The following is a 20,000-nucleotide window of genomic DNA, read 5'->3' on the forward strand; positions in this document are numbered from 1 at the left end:
GAATATATTCCATCTATACCACGCCCAGAAATCTGCTCCTTTTATTCTCTGTCCCCAACGCACCAGTTGATAGTTGATAGACTTTAGCCGTACTCTCATTCTACACCTCCTTTGTTCCTCGGGTGATGTGGAGGGTAACCCAGGCCCTGCGTGTCCCCAGGCACTCATTTGTTGACTTCTGTAACCATAAAAGCCTTGGTTTCATGCATGTCAACATCAGAAGCCTCCTCCCTAAGATTGTTTTACTCACTGCTTTAGCACACTCTGCCAACCCGGATATCCTCGCTGTCTCTGAATCCTGGCTTAGGAAGGCCACCAAAAATTCAGAGATTTCCATCCCCAACGACAACATTTTCCATCAATATAGAACTGCCAAAGAGGGAGGAGTTGCAATCTACTGCAGAGAGAGCCTGCAAAATTCTGTCATACTTTCCAGGTCTATGCTCAAACAGTTCGAGCTTCTAATTTTAAAATGAATCTCTCCAGAAAAAAGTTTCTCACTGTTGCCGCCTGCTACCGACCCCCCTCAGCTCCCAGCTGTGCCCTGAACACCATTTGTGAATTGATCGCCCCCTTCAATCTTCAGAGTTTGTTCTGTTAGGTGATCTAAACTGGGATATGCTAAACACCCCGGCAATCCTACAATCTAAGCTAGATGCCCTCAAACTCACACAAATTATCAAGGAACCCACCAGGTACAACCCTAAATCCGTAACCATGGGCACCCTCATAGATAATATCCTGACCAACTTGCCCTCCAAATACACCTCTGCTGTTTTCAATCAGGATCTCAGAGATCACTGCTTCATTGCCTGCATCCGTAATGGGTCCGTGGTCAAACACCCCTCATCACTGTCAAACGATCCCTAAAACACGTCTGTAAACAGGCCTTTCTAATCGACCTGGCCTGGGTATCCTGGATAGATATTGACCCCTTCATTAGAGGATGCCTGGTCGATCTATAAAAGTAATTTCCTCATCAAAAAATTTAGAACTAGAAACAGATATAGCCCTTGCTTTACTCCAGACTTGACTGCCCTAGACCAGGACAAAAACATCCTGTGGCGTTCTGCATTAGCATCGAATAGTCCCCGCGATATGAAACTATTCAGGGAGGTCAGGAACCAATACACACAGGCAGTTAGGAAAGCTAAGGCTAGCTTTTTCAAGCAGAAATTTGCATCCTGTAGCTCTAACTCCAAAAAGTTTTGGGACACTGTAAAGTCCATGGAGAACAAGAGCACCTCCTCCCAGCTGCCCACTGCACTGAGGCTAGGTAACACTGTCACCACCCTCCTCTCCACCAACCAGACACCTTCCTCTCTACCAACCAGAAACCTTCATCTCTACCAACCAGGCACCTTCATCTCTACCAACCAGGCACCTTCATCTCTTCCAACCAGATACCCTCCTCTCTACCAACCAGACACCCTCCTCTCTACCAAACAGACACCTTCATCTCTACCAACCAGACACCCTCCTCTCCACCAACCAGACACCTTCATCTCTACCAACCAGACACCTTCATCTCTACCAACCAGACACCCTCCTCTCTACCAACCAGACACCTTCATCTCTACCAACCAGACACCCTCATCTCTACCAACCAGACACCATCTCTACCAACCAGACACCTTCATTTTACCAACCAGACACCCCCTTCTCTACCAACCAGACACCTTCATATCTACCAACCAGACACCCTCCTCTCTACCAACCAGACACCTTCATCTCTACCAACCAGACACCTTCATCTCTACCAACCAGACACCCTCCTCTCTACCAACCAGACACCATCTCTACCAACCAGACACCTTCATCTCTACCAACCAGACACCCCCTCTCTACCAACCAGACACCCTCCTCTCCACCAACCAGACACCCTCCTCTCTAAAAACCAGACACCTTCATCTCTACCAACCAGACACCTTCATCTCTACCAACCAGACACCCTCCTCTCTACCAACCAGACACCCTCCTCTCCACCAACCAGACACCATCTCTACCAACCAGACACCCTCCTGTCTACCAACCAGACACCCTCCTCTCTACCAACCAGACACCTTCATCTCTACACCAACCAGACACCTTCATCTCTACCAACCAGGCACCTTCCTCTCTACCAACCAGACACCCTCCTCTCTACCAACCAGACACCCTCCTCTCTACCAACCAGACACCTTCATCTCTACCAACCAGGCACCTTCATCTCTACCAACCAGACACCCTCCTCTCTACCAACCAGACACCTTCATCTCTACCAACCAGACACCTTCATCTCTACCAACCAGACACCCTCCTCTCTACCAACCAGACACCCTCCTCTCTACCAACCAGACACCTTCATCTCTACCAACCAGGCACCTTCATCTCTACCAACCAGACACCATCCTCTCTACCAACCAGACACCTTCATCTCTACCAACCAGACACCTTCATCTCTACCAACCAGACACCGACATATTTACCAACCAGACACCAACATATTTACCAACTAGACACCATCTCTACCAACCAGACACCTTCATCTCTACCAACCAGGCACCTTCATCTCTACCAACCAGACACCATCTCTACCAACCAGACACCTTCATCTCTACCAACCAGGCACCTTCATCTCTACCAACCAGACACCGACTTATTTACCAACCAGACACCTTCTCTACCAACTAGACACCTTCATCTCTACCTACCGGGCACCTTCTCTACCAACCAGACACCTTAATCTCTACCAACCAGACACCCTCCTCTCCACCAACCAGACACAATCTCTACCAACCAGACACCCTCCTCTCTACCAACCAGACACCCTCATCTCTACCAACCAGACACCCTTCTCTCTACCAACCAGACACCCTCCTCTCTATCAACCAGACACCATCTCTACCAACCAGACACCCCCCTCTCTACCAACCAGACACTTTCATCTCTACCAACCAGACACCTTCATCTCTACCAACCAGACACCCTCATCTCCACCAACCAGGCACCTTCATCTCTACCAACCAGACACCCTCCTCTCTACCAACCAGACACCTTCATCTCTACCAACCAGACACCGACATATTTACCAACCAGACACCTTCTCTACCAACTAGACACCTTCATCTCTACCAACCAGACACCGAGAGATGTGACAACCCCAACCTTCGACACCCCCATCACCACAGCCCACACCCAGTCATTTACCCCCCGGTTCTGCTTGTTGGGCGAATCCTTGCCCCCATCCCTCTGTTTCCGAGAGTTGAGGATCTTGGTGGAGGGGATGTGCCACTTGGCCTCTGTAGAGAGGGGGAGGAAGAGAATAGGGGTGAGATGAGGAGTGGCTAAAGAAAGTATTGCATGATCACTGAATGTGTCCTACAGGGTTACCACAGACACAGTACAGGTCATCTAATGTAGAGGTAGGAGACAGATAGTAGAGGTCATCTAGAGGTCATCTAATGTAGAGGTAGGAGACAGACAGTAGAGGTCATATAGAGGTCCTCTAGAGGTCATCTAATGTAGAGGTAGGAGACAGACAGTAGAGGTCATATAGAGGTCCTCTAATGTAGAGGTAGGAGACAGACAGTAGAGGTCATCTGGAGATCATCTAATGTAGAGGTAGGAGACAGACAGTAGAGGTAATCTAGAGATCATCTAATGTAGAGGTAGGAGACAGACAGTAGAGGTCGTCTAATGTAGAGGTAGGAGACAGACAGTAGAGGTAATCTAGAGGTCACCTAATGTAGAGGTAGGAGAAAGACTGTAGAGGTCATCTAGAGGTCATCAAATTTAGAGGAAGGAGACAGACAGTAGAGGTAATCTAGAGGTAATCTAGAGGTCATCTAGAGGTCATCTAATGTAGAGGTAGGAGACAGACAGTAGAGGTCATTTAGAGGTCATCTAATGTGGAGCTAGGAGTAAAATTGGGAGCAGAGTGACTCACCTGCCAACCGGGTACTCTCAAGGGTGGGCTCTCTGAGGGTGTCCCTGTACCCCTCTCTGTCTCCCCCCTGTAGCTCTCTGGAGCACTCATGGAGGACCGAGGACCTGGAATGAGATGGAGGGGAGGTGAGGATGAGTTGGTCACTTATTCTACAGAGTGAGCTAACTAACAAACTGTCAGGATGGAGAGGCGAGGAGGGCTATTGACTGAGCTAGCATAGTGGGAAAGGTAAATAATGGACAATAGAGAGAGCTAGCTGCTAGCATACTGTCAGCATTAAGGTAAGGATGGGCTAGCATACTGTCAGCAGTAAGGTAAGGATGGGCTAGCATACAGCTAGCTGCTAGCATACTGTCAGCAATAAGGTAAGGTTGGGATAGCATACAGCTAGCTGCTAGCATACTTTTATCAATCAAGTACGTTTGGGCTAGCATACAGCTAGCTGCTAGCATACTGTCAGCAATAAGGTAAGGAAGGGCTAGCATACAGCTAGCTGCTAGCATACTGTCAACAGTTTTTTATTTTTTTATTTAACCAGGTAAGTTAGTTGAGAACAGGTTTTCATTTACAACTGCGACCTGGCCAAGATAAAGCAAAGCAGTGTGACAAAAAAAACAACACAGAGTTACACATGAGATAAACAAACATACAGTCAATAACACAATAGAAAAATCTATATACAGTGTGTGCAAATGGAGTAAGGAGGTAAGACTATAAATAGGCCATAGTGGCGAAATAATTACAATTTAGCATTAACACGAGTGATAGACGTGCAGATGATGATGTGCAAGTAGAGATACTGGAGTGCAAGACAGGAAAAAAATAACAATATGGGGATGAGGTAGTTGGGTGGGCTATTTACAGATGGGCTGTGAACAGCTGCAGTGATCGGTAAGCTGCTCAGATAGCTGATGCTTAAAGTTAGTTAGTGAGTTAGTGAAGTCTCCAACTTCAGTGACTTTTGCAATTCATTCCAGTCATCGGCAGCAGAGAACTGGAAGGAAAGGAGGTGTTGGCTTTGGGGATGACCAGTGAAAAATACCTGCTGGAACGTGTGCTACGGGTGCGTGTTGCTATGGTGACCAGTGAAATATACCTGCTGGAACGTGTGCTACGGGTGGGTGTTGCTATGGTGACCAGTACAATATACCTGCTGGAACGTGTGCTACAGGTAGGTGTTGCTATGGTGACCAGTGAAATATACCTGCTGGAATGTGTGCTACGGGTGGGTGTTGTTATGCTGACCAGTGAGCTGAGATAAGGTGGGGCATTACCTAGCAAATACTTATAGATGACCTGGAGCCACTGGGTTTGGCCATGGATATGTAGCGAGGGCCAGGCAACAAGACCATACAGGTCGCAGTGGTGGGTAGTATATGGGGCTTTAGTGACAAAACTGATGGCATTGTGATAAACTACATCAAATTTGCTGAGTAGAGTTCTGGAGGCTATTTTGTAAATGACATCGCCGAAGTCAAGGATCGGAAGGATAGTCAGTTTTATGAGGTTTTGTTTGGCAGCATGAGTGTAGGATGCTTTCTTTGCTAGATAGGAAGCCGAATCTAGATGTAATTTTTTATTTTGGATTGGAGATGCTTAATGTGAGTCGGGAAGGAAAGTGTACAGTCTAACCAGACACCTAGGTATTTGTAGTTGTCCACATATTCTAAGTCAGAACGGTCCGGACAACAGGCCCTCCGATTTGACACACTGAACTCTATCAGAGAAGTAGTTGGTGAACCAGGGGAGGCAGTCATTTGAGAAACCACGGCTGTTGAGTCTGCCGATAAGAATGCAGTGATTGACAGAGTCGAAAGCCTTGGCCAGGTCGATGCAGACGGCTGCACAGAACTGTCTTTTATCGATGGCGGTTATGATATCGTTTAGTACCTTGAGCGTGGCTGAGGTGAACCCATGACCAGATTGCATAGCAGAGAAGGTACGGTGGGATTCTAAATGGTCAGTGATCTGTTTGTTAACTTGGCTTTCGAAGACTTTAGAAAGGCAGGGTAGGATGGATACAGGTCTGTGACAGTTTGGGTCTAGAGTATCTCCCCCTTTGAAGAGGGGGATGACCGCGGCAGCTTTCCAATCTTTAGGGATCTCAGACGATACGAAAGAGGGGTTGAACAGGCTAGTAGTAAGGGTTGCAACAATTGCGGGGGATAATTTTAGAAAGAGAGGGTCCAGATTGTCTAGCCCAGCTGATTTGTAGGGGTCCAGATTATGCAGCTCTTTCAGAACATCAGCTATCTGGATTTGGGCTTTGGCGGGTTGCTGTGGAGGGTGCCGGGCAGTTGACCGGGGTAGGGGTAGCCAAGTGGAAAGCATGGCCAGCCATAGAGAAATGCTTATTGAAATTCTCAATTATAGTGGATTTATCGGTGGTGACAGTGTTTCCTATCTTCAGTGCAGTGGGCAGCTGGGAGGAGGTGTTCTTATTCTCCATGGACTTTACAGTGTCCCAGAACTTTTTTGAGTTAGTACTACAGGATGCAAATTTCTGTTTGAAAAAGCTTGCCTTAGCGTTTCTAACTGCCTGTGTATATTTGTTCCTAACTTCCCTGAAAAGTTGCATATCACGGGGGCTATTCGATGCTAATGCAGAACGCCACAGGATGTTTTTGTGCTGGTCAAGAGCAGACAGGTCTAGAGTGAACCAAGGACTATATCTATTCCTAGTTCTAATTTTTTTGAGAGGGGCATGCTTATTTAAGATGGTGAGGAAGGCACTTTTAATGAATAGCCAGGCATCATCTACTGACGGGATGAGGTCAATGTCATTCCAGGATACCCCGCCCAGGTCGATCAGAAATGCCTGCTCGCAGAAATGTTTCAGGGAGCGTTTGACAGTGATGAGGGGTGGTCGCTTGGTCGCAGACCCATTACGGATGCAGGCAATGAGGCAGTGATCGCTGAGATCCTGAAAACAGCAGAGGTGTATTTGGAGGGCGAGTTAGTTAGGATGACATCTATGAGGGTGCCCGTGTTTATTGATTTAGGGTTGTACCTGGTAGGTTCATTGATCATTTGTGTGAAATTGAGGGCATCAAGTGTGACAGAACTCAGCAGCCTATCTCTGCAGTAAGGTTAGCATCCTGTCATCACATAACAGAAGTGGTAAAAATGTGCTACATTACGCAGATCAGGATCATACGAGGTCAAATCATTTGATCTCATTATGGAATCAGATTGAACATGGAGTAGCTTGCCAACACTGACTAGCCTTTCTCCTAACAACACTAACTAGTCGTTCACCTTGTCTCTCTCCCTCTTTCTATCCCCCTCTCTCTCTCCATCCTCTCTCTCCCTCTCTCTCTCTCCATCCTCTCTCTCCCTCTCGCTTCGCCCTCTCTCTCCCTCTCGCTTCGCCCTCTCTCTCCCTCTCTCTCTCTCTCTCTCTCTCTCTCTCTCTCTCTCTCTCTCTCTTTTCTCTGTTTCACTCCTGCCAGGGTGACATACTAGACATTCTCTGTAAGAGCTCACTGCTCCCATGTAGTATGTAGAAGTCTGGAACTTGGGCCCATGGAAGGTTAGGATAATGACAGTATGTACTGTAGTAGTCTGGTAGGTTAGGGTAATGACAGTATGTACTGTAGTAGTCTGGTAGGTTAGGGTAATGACAGTATGTACTGTAGTAGTCTGGTAGGTTAGGATAATGACAGTATGTACTGTAGTAGTCTGGTAGGTTAGGATAATGACAGTATGTACTGTAGTAGTCTGGTAGAGTTAGGGTAATGACAGTGTAGGGTAATGACAGAATGTAATGTAGTAGTCTGGAAGAGTTAGGGTAATGACAGTGTAGGGTAGTAGTCTGGTATAGTTAGGGTAATGACAGTATGTACTGTAGTAGTCTGGTAGAGTTAGGATAATGACAGTGTAGGGCAATGACAGTATGTACTGTAGTAGTCTGGAATAGTTAGGGTAATGACAGTGTAGGGTAATGACAGAATGTACAGTAGTAGTCTGGTATAGTTAAGGGAATGACAGTGTAGGGTAATGACAGCATGTACTGTAGTAGTCTGGTATAGTTAGGGTAATGACAGTGTAGGGTAATGACAGAATGTACTGAGTAGCCTGGTATAGTTAGGGTAATGACAGTATGTAATGTAGTTTTCTGGTAGAATTAAGGTAATATAGACATATTATAGACAGATTAGGATGTCACTCCCTGTCCCTAACCCACTGGAGACAGATTAGGATGTCACTCCCTGTCCCTAACCCACTGGAGACATATTAGGATGGATCTCCCTGTCCCTAACCCACTGGAGACAGATTAGGATGCCTCTCCCTGTCCCTAACCCACTGGAGACAGATTAGGATGCCTCTCCCTGTCCCTAACCCACTGGAGACATATTAGGATGGATCTCCCTGTCCCTAACCCACTGGAGACATATTAGGATGGATCTCCCTGTCCCTAACCCACTGGAGACATATTAGGATGCCTCTCCCTGTCCCTAACCCACTGGAGACATATTAGGGTGGATCTCCCTAACCCTAACCCACTGGAGACATATTAGGATGCCTCTCCCTGTCCCTAACCCACTGGAGACAGATTAGGATGGCTCTCCCTGTCCCTAACCCACTGGAGACATATTAGGATGGATCTCCCTGTCCCTAAACCACTGGAGACATATTAGGATGGATCTCCCTGTCCCTAACCCACTGGAGACATATTAGGATGGATCTCCCTGTCCCTAACCCACTGGAGACATATTAGGATGGATCTCCCTAACCCTAACCCTAACCCACTGGAGACAGAATAGGATGCCTCTCCCTGTCCCTAACCCACTGGAGACAGATTTGGATGCTCCCTGTCTAGCTGGGCCTTCCTTACACCTCCACTCCCCTCCCTCTCTTCCTCCCACTCTTCCTGACTTTCCTCCCTCCCTCCCTCCTCTCCCTCTCCTCTCCTCTCCTCTCCTCTCCTCTCCTCTCCTCTCCTCTCCTCTCCTCTCCTCTCCTCTCCTCTCCTCTCCTCTCCTATCAACTCCTCTCCCTATCCCTTCCCTCTCAACTCCGCTGCCCATCCCCTCCCTCTCCTCTCCTCTCCTCTCCTCTCCTCTCCTCTCCTCTCCTCTCCTCTCCTCTCCTCCTCTCCCTCTCCCTCCCCCTCTCAACTCCCTCTCCCATCCCCTCCCTCTCCTCTCCTCTCCTCTCCTCTCCCCATCTCCCTCTCCCTCTCCTCTCCTCTCCTCTCCTCTCCTCTCCTCTCCTCTCCTCTCCTCTCCTCTCCTCTCCTCTCCTCTCCTCTCCTCTCCTCTCCTCCCTATCCTATCCTATCCTATCCTATCCTCTCCCCATCACATCCCTCTCAACTCCTCTCCTCTCACCCTGTCCCTCCCCTCCTCTATCTGCTCCTCTCCTCCCCTTCTCCCTACCCTCTCCCCCCTCCCCCGGCCAGGTCTTACCCGTCGTATCCAGGAGGTTGAGACCAGGTTCCACTTCCACAGGGTCCTGGGTCACTAGACGACGACTGGTTGCTAGGGGAACTGCGGTAGTGCTGGTCTCCCTTATTACACACGGTCACCTGCGGGTTCTCACAGTCAGCCCTATAGACAGACAACATATAGAATCGATATATTATATACTGTTATACTGTATATTATGACATGTATAGTAGTGCTGGTCTACCTTATTACACATGGTCACCTGAGGGTTCTCAGTCAGCCCTATCGACAGATAACCTGAGGGTTCTCAGTCAGCCCTATAGACAGATAACCTGAGGGTTCTCAGTCAGCCCTATAGACAGATAACCTGAGGGTTCTCACAGTCAGCCCTATCGACAGATAACCTGAGGGTTCTCACAGTCAGCCCTATAGACAGATGACCTGAGGATTCTCAATCAGCCCTATAGACAGATAACCTGAGGGTTTTCAGTCAGCCCTATAGACAGATGACCTGAGGGGTTCTCATTCTCAGTCAGCCCTATAGACAGATGACCTGAGGATTCTCAGTCAGCCCTATAGACAGATGACCTGAGGATTCTCAGTCAGCCCTAAAGACAGATAACCTGAGGGTTTTCAGTCAGCCCTATAGACAGATAACCTGAGGGTTCTCAGTCAGCCCTAAAGACAGATAACCTGAGGGTTCTCAGTCAGCCCTAAAGACAGATGACCTGAGGATTCTCAGTCAGCCCTATAGACAGATAACCTGAGGGTTCTCAGTCAGCCCTATAGACAGATAACACAAGGGTTCTCAGTCAGCCCTATAGACAATCTTCACGCAGAATCTCCAATCGCTGACTGTCTCTTTTCATTGCACGGCAAACATATTAGCAAATAAATGCGTTTCAAATAAAAACCAGGTCTGAATGAATAGTTACGAGGTTACCATGAATTCATTACAGGGTTTAATGTTTTATTTACAATTTTTTATTTGACCCAACACAACATGGCAGCAGTACAACATGGCAGCAGTACAACATGGCAGCAGTACAACATGACATCAGTACAACATGGCAGCAACACAACATGGCAGCAACACAACATGACATCAGTACAACATGGCAGCAACACAACATGGCAGCAGTACAACATGGCAGCAACACAACATGGCAGCAGTACAACATGGCAGCAACACAACATGGCAGCAGTACAACATGGCAGCAACACAACATGGCAGCAGTACAACATGGCAGCAACACAACATGGCAGCAACACAACATGACATCAGTACAACATGGCAGCAACACAACATGGCAGCAACACAACATGGCAGCAGTACAACATGGCAGCAACACAACATGGCAGCAACACAACATGACATCAGTACAACATGACATCAGTACAACATGGCAGCAGCACAACATGGTAGCAACACAACATGGCAGCAACACAACATGGCAGCAACACAACATGACAGCAGTACAACATGGCAGCAACACAACATGGCAGCAGTACAACATGACATCAGTACAACATGGCAGCAGTACAACATGACAGCAGTACAACATGGCAGCAGTACAACATGACAGCAGTACAACATGGCAGCAGTACAACATGGCAGCAGTACAACATGGCAGCAGTACAACATGGCAGCAACACAACATGGCAGCAACACAACATGGCAGCAGCACAACATGGTAGCAACACAACATGGCAGCAACACAACATGGCAGCAGTACAACATGGCAGCAACACAACATGGCAGGAGTACAACATGGCAGCAGTACAACATGGCAGCAGTACAACATGGCAGCAGTACAACATGGCAGCAACACAACATGGTACAAACAAAGGTAAGAAGGTAGATACAACAATACATCACGTGAAGCAGCCACAACTGTCAGTAAGAGTGATTGAGTCTTTGAATGAAGAGATGGAGATGAAACTGTCCAGTTTGAGTGTTTGTTGCAGCTCATTCCAGTCGTTAGCTGCAGCGAAATGAAAAGACGAGCGACCCAGGGATGTGTGCGCTTGTATGTATGTCTTGTTACATTAAATCATTCTGTAATGACTAAAAAAAATGATGTCAGTCATCCGTTTTTATTCGATAAAAGAAACTGCTAGCCATTGGCTGCTAACAGCTGAGAACTTCTAGCTAACTGGCAAGCGCAAAAACAGTCAACAACTTTGGGAGTACAGATCCCCAGGAATTGGCTGACCTCTAGTGGCAAAAGTCAAAACTGCCGGAAATGCACAGTTAAAGAAAAATAATTATTCTGCCAACGAAAAGTCATCTTGTTTTTTTATAGAGACATACTAACACAAAATAAACACGACAGTGTGTAAACGACAACACAATAGTGATGGTAATTAAGAAATGGATTAAAATGCTGGAATTAAAATATGTATACCTGATCTCTTACCTGGAGTAACTAATTAACTAACTAACTAACTAACTAACTGACTAACTAACTAACTAATGCTAATATCTTGAGAAATGTACAGTGGTGCAGTACACAGTGAACCCAGTCAGCCTGGGTCAAGAGCCAGAGGGAATCATAATCACTGTCACACTGTATGGCTGCTCAGCACAGCTCTTATGTAAAACCATCAGACGGACGGACAGACAGGCAGATAGACAGACAGAGTTACATCTTTTCACTCTCTCCAAGGGCAGTCATTGTGTAACAGGCTTAAACAAGAGAGTGTATTATGCTGTCATTCTTTATAGACCTTCATTTACCCTGAGGATGATCCTCTTGACTGTTGCTGGCTGCACAGAGCTGTCTGAACAGCCAGTCAGCCAGTCAACCAGTCAGTCAGCTAGTCAACCAGCCAGCCAGCCAGCCAGCCAGCCAGCCAACCAGTCAGTCAGTCAGTCAGTCAGTCAGTCAGTCAGTCAGTCAGCCAGCCAGCCAACCAGTTAACCAGCCAGCCAGTCAGCCAGCCAGCCAACCAGTCAGCCAGCCAGCCAGCCAGCCAACCAGTCAGCCAGCCAGCCAGCCAGCCAGCCAACCAGTCAGTCAGTCAGCCAGTCAGCCAGTCAACCAGCCAGTCAGCCAGCCAGCCAACCAGCCAGTCAGCCAGTCAGCCAGTCAGTCAGTTAGCCAGCCAGCCAGCCAGTCAGCCAGCCAACCACTCTGGAAGCTTTATCTGGACATGGTTCGTCAGGACCTCCACCAGCCGAAGCTAAGTAGTAACATTAACATGATGCCTTCTAATTGCAGTCGCTGTACTCATAATATACAGGAGAACGATCGCCTTCCGGCGAGGATAGGGTACTTGAGGGTACTTAAAGTGTAGGAACGGATGAAACAGCGTCTGTGCCACCAGTAAGTACAGATAGTAACGTTAGTATTAATCCCCTCGCATGGTCCCCACAGCCGGACAACTTTCTCACGGTTTCTGGAGGGAAATGCTGTAGGAATGCTCAACCGGTGTCGCTCATTCAGCCGACAGGAACTTTTAACTGGTTCTCCCCATTAAGCAGCAAGTCGGAGGCTGAGGCCGAGTCTTCTCTGGTCTCTACTCCACCAGTTACGGGGTCTGAGACGCCGAAGCTTCCCACCATTAGCTCTGACAAATTGATAGAGTATAGGGATATTTTTTATCCACGTCAGCACCAACAATATTAGGAGGAAACAGTCAGAGGTCACCAAGCGCAACATAGTCTCAGTAAGTAACTTTGCTAGAAAGATGTGTCGGCATCGAGTAATTGTCTCTGGACCCCTCCCAGTTAGGGGGAGTGATGAGCTCCACAGCAGAGTCTCACAACTTAATTGCTGGTTGAAAACTGTTTTCTGCCCCTCCCAAAGGATGGAATTTGTAGATAATTGGCCCTCTTTCTGAGTCTGCACAACACTGTCAGGACCTAGGATCAAGGGAGACACTGACGTTTTTTAATACTATATCTCTTGACACATTGATGAAAATAATCATGGCCTCCAAACCTTCAAGCTGCATACTGGACCCTATTCCAACTAAACTACTGAAAGAGCTGCTTCCTGTGCTTGGCCATCCTATGTTGAACATAATAAACGGCTCTCTATCCACCGGATGTTTACCAAACCTTGACCCAGAAAATATAAAAAAACTATCGGCCTATATCGAATCTTCCATTCCTCTCAAAAAATGTTGAAAAAGCTGTTACGTAGCAACTCACTGCCTTCACGAAGACAAACAATGTATACAAAATGCTTCAGTCTGGTTTTAGACCCCATCATAGCACTGAGACTGTACTTGCGAAGGTGGTAAATTACCTTTTAATGTCGTCAGACAAAGGCTCTGCATCTGTCCTCGTGCTTCTAGACCTTAGTGCTGCTTTTGATACCATCGATCACCACATTCTTTTGGAGAGATTGGAAACGCAAATTGGTCTACACGGACAAGTTCTGGCCTGGTTTAGATCTTATCTGTCAGAAAGATATCAGTTTGTCTCTGTGAATGGTTTGTCCTCTGACAAATCAACTGTAAATTTCGGTGTTCCTCAAGGTTCCGTTTTAGGATCACTATTGTTTTCACTATATATTTTACCTCTTGGGGATGTCATTCGAGAACATAATGTTAACTTTGACTATGACACACAACTGTACATTTCGATGAAACATGGTGAAGCCCAAAAAGTGCCCTCCCTGGAAGCCTGTGTTTCAGACATAAGGAAGTGGATGGCGACAAATGTTTTACTTTTAAACTCGGACAAAACAGAGATGCTTGTTCTAGGTTTCAAGAAAAAAAGAGGTCTTCTGTTGGATCTGACAATTAATTTTGATGGTTGTACAGTCGTCTCAAATAAAACTGTGAAGGACCTCGGCATTACTGTCACATCGGTATGAATGATTCGGGAAACAGGCGCAGGAATGTGTAATAGTTTTTTTTATTACACCCAAATTACGGGGTGCCGTGTAAAGGCACGGGGGCGAACAATCACTATACAAAACACAGGGTTGAATCCCAACGAAAGAGCAAGGAGTACCTTGAATAAATACACAAGTGCACAATGATTAACACATTTTTGTCAAATAAATTATTTCACCTTCATTTAACCAGGAACAAGTTCTCATTTAGAAATGCGACCTGGTATTCACGTGTCAAGCAAGTGAATGTTATGAAAGATGTATGTCAACTGTTAGGACAAGGGATAAATGAAATCCAACTGACGCCATTGTCCTGATCCATCCACACAATGTAAACTGGAGCTGAAGTTAATTGACTATCTTTGACTGCTGTCATACTGACACATTCATTCTAATGCCATAATGGCTTTTGTTCTGATTTCTGCTATTTATCGCGTATAATATAATGATGTTTACAATTATAATGATGTTTAGGCTACTGATGTTTTCATAATTTGACCGCTCATCTTGTGCATCTTGGGTCTGCGGTTGTGAGGCCGGTTGGACACACTGCCAAATTCTCTAAAACAACTTTGGAGGCGGTTTATGGTGGAGAAATTAACATTCAATTATCTGATAACAGCTCTGGTGGACATTCCTGCAGTCAGCATGCCAATTGCACGCTCCCTCAAAATTTGAAATATCTGTGGCATTGTGTTGTGTGACAAAACTGCAGATTTTAGAGTGGCCTTTTATTGTCCCCAGCACAAGGTGAACCTGTGTAATGATCATGCTGTTTATTCAGCTTCTTGATATGCCACACCTGTCAGGTGGATGGGTTATCTTGGCAGATGAGAAATGCTCACTAACAGGGATGTAAACACATTTGTGCACAACATTTTATAGAAATAGTTTTTTTGTCAAATTTTTGGGATCTTTTATTTCAGCTCATGAAACATGATAAGAAAATTTTACATGTTGCGTTTATATATTTGTTCAGTATCTTTATAAAAAGAAGCTGTGAACATGTTCCAACACCTATGCTTGCTGTTTCATAGCTGTAATAAAGGTGAATAAAATGTATTGAAAACTTGAATTTGTTGTGATTTGTCTGTTTTAAAAGTAACTTTTGCCATTGTGTTATTTTAAATTTAAAAAATATCAGATTCTAAAGCTATCCTTAATAAACACAACCAAAAGACTACTTCTGTAATAGCATATATGAAATGCATTAATTACACTGTTAGAAGTTTTGAAGTCAGAATTACTAACTGTAACCCAACACCTGGATGTGGTCTCCAACCCAACACCCGGATGTGGTCTCCAACACCTGGATGTTGTCGTCAACCCAACACCTGGATGTGGTCTCCAACCCAACACCTGGATGTTGTCTTCAACCCAACACCTGGATGAGGTCTTCAACCCAACCCCTGGATGTGGTCTCCAACCCAACACCTGGATGTGGTCTTCAACCCAACACCTGTATGTGGTCTTCAACCCAACACCTGGATGAGGTCTTCAACCCAACCCCTGGATGTGGTCTCCAACCCAACACCTGGATGTGGTCTTCAACCCAACACCTGTATGTGGTCTTCAACCCAACACCTGGATGTGGTCTCAACCCAACACCTGGATGTGGTCTTCAACCCAACACCTGGATGTGGTCTTCAACCCAACACCTGGATGTGGTCTTCAACCCAACACCTGGATGTGGTCTTCAACCCAACACCTGGATGTGGTCTTCAACCCAACACCTGGATGTGGTCTTCAACCCAACACCTGGATGTGGTCTTCAACCCAACACCTGGATGTGGTCTTCAACCCAACACCTGGATGTGGTCTCCAACCCAACACCTGGATGTGGTCTTCAACCCAACACCTGGATGTGGTCTTCAACCCAACACCTGGATGTGGTCTTCAACCCAACACCTGGATGTAGTCTCCAACCCAACACCTGGATGTGGTCTCCAACCCAACACTTGGATGTGGTCTCCAACCCAACCCCTGGATGTGGTCTCCAACCCAACACCTGGATGTGGTCTTCAACCCAACACCTGGATGTGGTCTTCAACCCAACACCTGGATGTAGTCTTCAACCCAACACCTGGATGTGGTCTCCAACCCAACACCTGGATGTGGTCTCCAACCCGAGCGGTATGTTTTGTGGAGGATGGGAAACTATTTTTGTTGGTGTAATAAGAATGTAAATGATTTGTTATTTCATGTATTAGTTTTTTATTTGTTTATTTCAGAAGGACACACGTGTTCTGTGATTTCTGAAAAGGCAGTGTGCCAGTATTATTTGTGTTACTATTTTAAAATAAAGGATTTATAAAAATTCCAACTCTCTCTCGGTTTCTCTCTCTCTCTCGCTCTCTCTCTCTCTCTCTCTCTCGCTCTCTGTGTCACTTTATCTCTCTCTCTCTCTATCTCTCTCACTTGATCAGTCTCTATCTCACTTTATCTGTCTCTTTCTCCCACTTTATCTCTCTCTCTCTCTCACCTTATCTGTCTCTCTCACACTCACTTTATCTGTCTCTGTCTCTCACACTTTATCTCTCTCTCGCCCTCTCTCTCTCACTGTCTCTCTCTCTCTCTCTTTCTTTCTCTCTCTCTCTCTCTCTCTCTCTCTCTCTTTCTCTCTCTCTCTCTTTCTCTCTCTCACTTTATCTCTCTCTCTCTCTCTTTCTCCCTCTCTCCTCAGTCTCTTTCTCTCAGTCTCTTTCTCTCTCTCTCTCTTTCTCTCTCTCTCTCTCTTTCTCTTTCTCTTCTCTCTCTCTCTCTCTTTCTCTTTCTCTCCCGCTCTTTCTCTCACTCTCTCTCTCTCTCTCACTTTATCTGTCTCTCTTTCTCAAATGGTTCTGTCTCTCTCCACTTTCTCCATCCCTTTCTGCATAATCATGTGAATTATGTCCAGAGGAAAACAAGAGAAGAGAACGTTCCCTCCTGGTTTCATGTATAATTAGCAAACCTGTCAGTGTCTCGGTCTGTCACATCCTTTCTCCCTGGAGAAGAGAGGGGAGGGAAAGAGAGAGGGGGGGATGGATTGATAGATATAACTACCTGCCATCCCTGGTGGTGAGTGTGATTAGGGAGAGGAAGTTGACATTATCCCTGTACGGTACAGGGGGGGTCGGCATTACAGAATTAGGGAGAGGAAGTTGTCATTATCCCTGTACGGTACAGGGGGGGTCGGCATTACAGAATTAGGGAGAGGAAGTTGTCATTATCCCTGTACGGTACAGGGGGTCGGCATTACAGAATTAGGGAGAGGAAGTTGTCATTATCCCTGTACGGTACAGGGGGTCGGCATTACAGAATTAGGGAGAGGAAGTTGTCATTATCCTGTACGGTACAGGGGGGTCGGCATTACAGAATTAAGGAGAGGAAGTTGTCATTATTCCTGTACGGTACAGGGGGGTCGGCATTACAGAATTAAGGAGAGGAAGTTGTCATTATTCCTGTACGGTACAGGGGGTCGGCATTACAGAATTAAGGAGAGGAGGGGGATGGGGGAGAGGAAGCACAAAGAAAATATCTGTTATTACCACAGGAGGATTCATTATATGAACAAATTACTGTGGAGGGAGGGAGGGAGGGAGGGAGATTGGGAGACAGAGTGGGAGAGGGGGAGAGAGGGAGGGAAATGCCTGCTGTGATAATTGGACTCAAATGGTACATAAAAAGCAGAAATATCTGAGTATTATTTAAATGAGTGGAAAAAAATAGGATTCAGTGAGAAGTTTGTCTTAAATATCTGTTGAAATGAGTGAAGACTAGAACTCCCAGGTCTTATAGTGTGGGTTATAGTGGGTTATAGTGGGTTATAGTGGGTTATAGTGGGTTATAGTGTGTTATAGTGTGTTATAGTGGGTTACAGTGGGTTATAGTGGGTTACAGTGTGTGTTATAGTGTTATAGCGGGTTATAGTGGGTTATAGTGTGTTATAGTGTTATAGTGGGTTATAGTGGGTTATAGTGGGTTATAAAAACAGTTATAGTGTGTTATAGTGGGTTATAGTGTGTTATAGTGTGGTTAGTGTGTGTGTGTTATAGTGTGTGTGTTATATAGTGTGTTATAGTGTGTTATAGTGTGGTTATAGTGTGTAGTGTGTGTTATAGTGTGTTATAGTGTGTTATAGTGTGTTATAGTGGAGTTATAGTGGGTTATAGTGTGTTAAAACTAGTGGAAACAGTTATAGTGTCAATGTTATGGAGTGCCTGTTATAGTGGGTTATCCAGTGTGTTATAGTGTGTTATAGTGGGTTATAGTGTGTTATAGTGTGTTATAGTGAAACAGTTAACATAGTGTGTTATAGTGTCAATAACATCTGTTAAGTGTGTTATAGTGACAAATAAAATGTGATTTATAGTTGATTTGATTTGATTTATAGTGTGTGTTATAGTGTGTTATAGTGTTAGTGTGTTATATGTGTGTTATAGTGTGTGTATAGTGTGTTAGTGTGTGTAGTGTGTTATAGTGTGTAGTGTGTTATAGTGTGTGTGGTGTTATAGTGTGTGTTATAGTGTGTAGTGTGTGTTATAGTGTGTAGTGTGTGTTATAGTGTGTGTTATAGTGTGTAGTGTGTGTTATAGTGTATAGTGTGTGTTATAGTGTGTAGTGTATTATAGTGTGTAGTGTGTTATAGTGTGTAGTGTGTTATAGTGTGTAGTGTGTGTTATAGTGTGTAGTGTGTGTTATAGTGTGTAGTGTGTGTTATAGTGTGTAGTGTGTGTTATAGTGTGTAGTGTGTGTTATAGTGTGTTAGTGTGTGTATAGTGTGTAGTGTGTGTATAGTGTGTAGTGTGTGTAGTGTGTGTTATAGTGTGTTAGTGTGTGTTATAGTGTGTGTGTATAGTGTGTAGTGTGTGTGTATAGTGTGTAGTGTGTGTTATGTAGTGTGTGTGTGTGTGTGTGTGTTGTGTGTGTTATAGTGTGTAGTGTGTTATAGTGTGTGTGTGTTATAGTGTGTATAGTGTGTGTGTGTTATAGTGTGTAGTGTGTGTTATAGTGTGTGTAGTGTGTGTTATAGTGTGTAGTGTGTGTAGTGTGTGTTATATGTGTAGTGTGTGTTATAGTGTGTAGTGTGTGTTATAGTGTGTGTAGTGTGTAGTGTGTTATAGTGTAGTGTGTGTTATAGTGTGTAGTGTATGTTAGTGTGTAGTGTGTGTTGTGTAGTGTGTATAGTGTGTGTGTAGTGTGTTATAGTGTGTGTAGTGTGTGTTATAGTGTGTAGTGTGTGTTAGTAGTGTGTTATGTTAGTGTGTAGTGTGTGTTAGTGTGTGTTATAGTGTGTAGTGTGTGTTATAGTGTGTATGTAGTAGTGTGTTATAGTGTGTAGTGTGTGTTATAGTGTGTAGTGTGTGTGTGTGTGTAGTGTGTGTTATAGTGTGTAGTGTGTGTTATAGTGTGTAGTGTGTGTATAGTGTGTTATAGTGTGTGTTATAGTGTGTAGTGTGTGTTATAGTGTGTAGTGTGTGTTATAGTGTGTAGTGTGTGTTGTTATGTGTGTAGTGTGTTGTGTATGTGTGTAGTGTGTTATAGTGTAGTGTGTGTTATAGTGTGTAGTGTGTTAGTGTGTGTTATAGTGTGTTAGTGTGTGTAGTGTGTAGTGTGTAGTGTGTGTTATAGTGTGTAGTGTGTGTATGTGTGTTAGTGTGTTTATAGTGTGTAGTGTGTGTTATAGTGTGTAGTGTGTGTGTTATAGTGTGTAGTGTGTGTAGTGTGTGTTATAGTGTGTTATAGTGTGTAGTGTGTGTTATAGTGTGTATGTGTGTAGTGTGTGTTATAGTGTGTGTTAGTGTGTGTTATAGTGTGTGTAGTGTGTGTGTGTTATAGTGTGTAGTGTGTGTT

The 20,000-nt window shown here is 45.2% G+C and overlaps 1 protein-coding gene across 4 annotated transcripts in view; it reads right to left on the minus strand.

Moving 5' to 3' along the window:
- Positions 1-20,000, minus strand: part of LOC112238626 (signal-induced proliferation-associated 1-like protein 2) — a 341,137-nt gene that overhangs the window by 73,154 nt on the left and 247,983 nt on the right. For all 4 annotated transcript variants that reach the window (XM_042305703.1, XM_042305704.1, XM_042305702.1 and 1 more), the window contains exons 14-16: positions 9,340-9,480; positions 3,929-4,032; positions 3,190-3,281 (exon numbers count right to left, since the gene is read on the minus strand). In XM_042305703.1, the coding sequence (XP_042161637.1) occupies positions 3,190-3,281; positions 3,929-4,032; positions 9,340-9,480 (337 nt within the window). The remainder of the gene's footprint in view (positions 1-3,189; positions 3,282-3,928; positions 4,033-9,339; positions 9,481-20,000) is intronic.

This window comes from Oncorhynchus tshawytscha, linkage group LG24, assembly GCF_018296145.1.
Source record: "Oncorhynchus tshawytscha isolate Ot180627B linkage group LG24, Otsh_v2.0, whole genome shotgun sequence".
Classification (NCBI taxonomy): domain Eukaryota; kingdom Metazoa; phylum Chordata; class Actinopteri; order Salmoniformes; family Salmonidae; genus Oncorhynchus; species Oncorhynchus tshawytscha.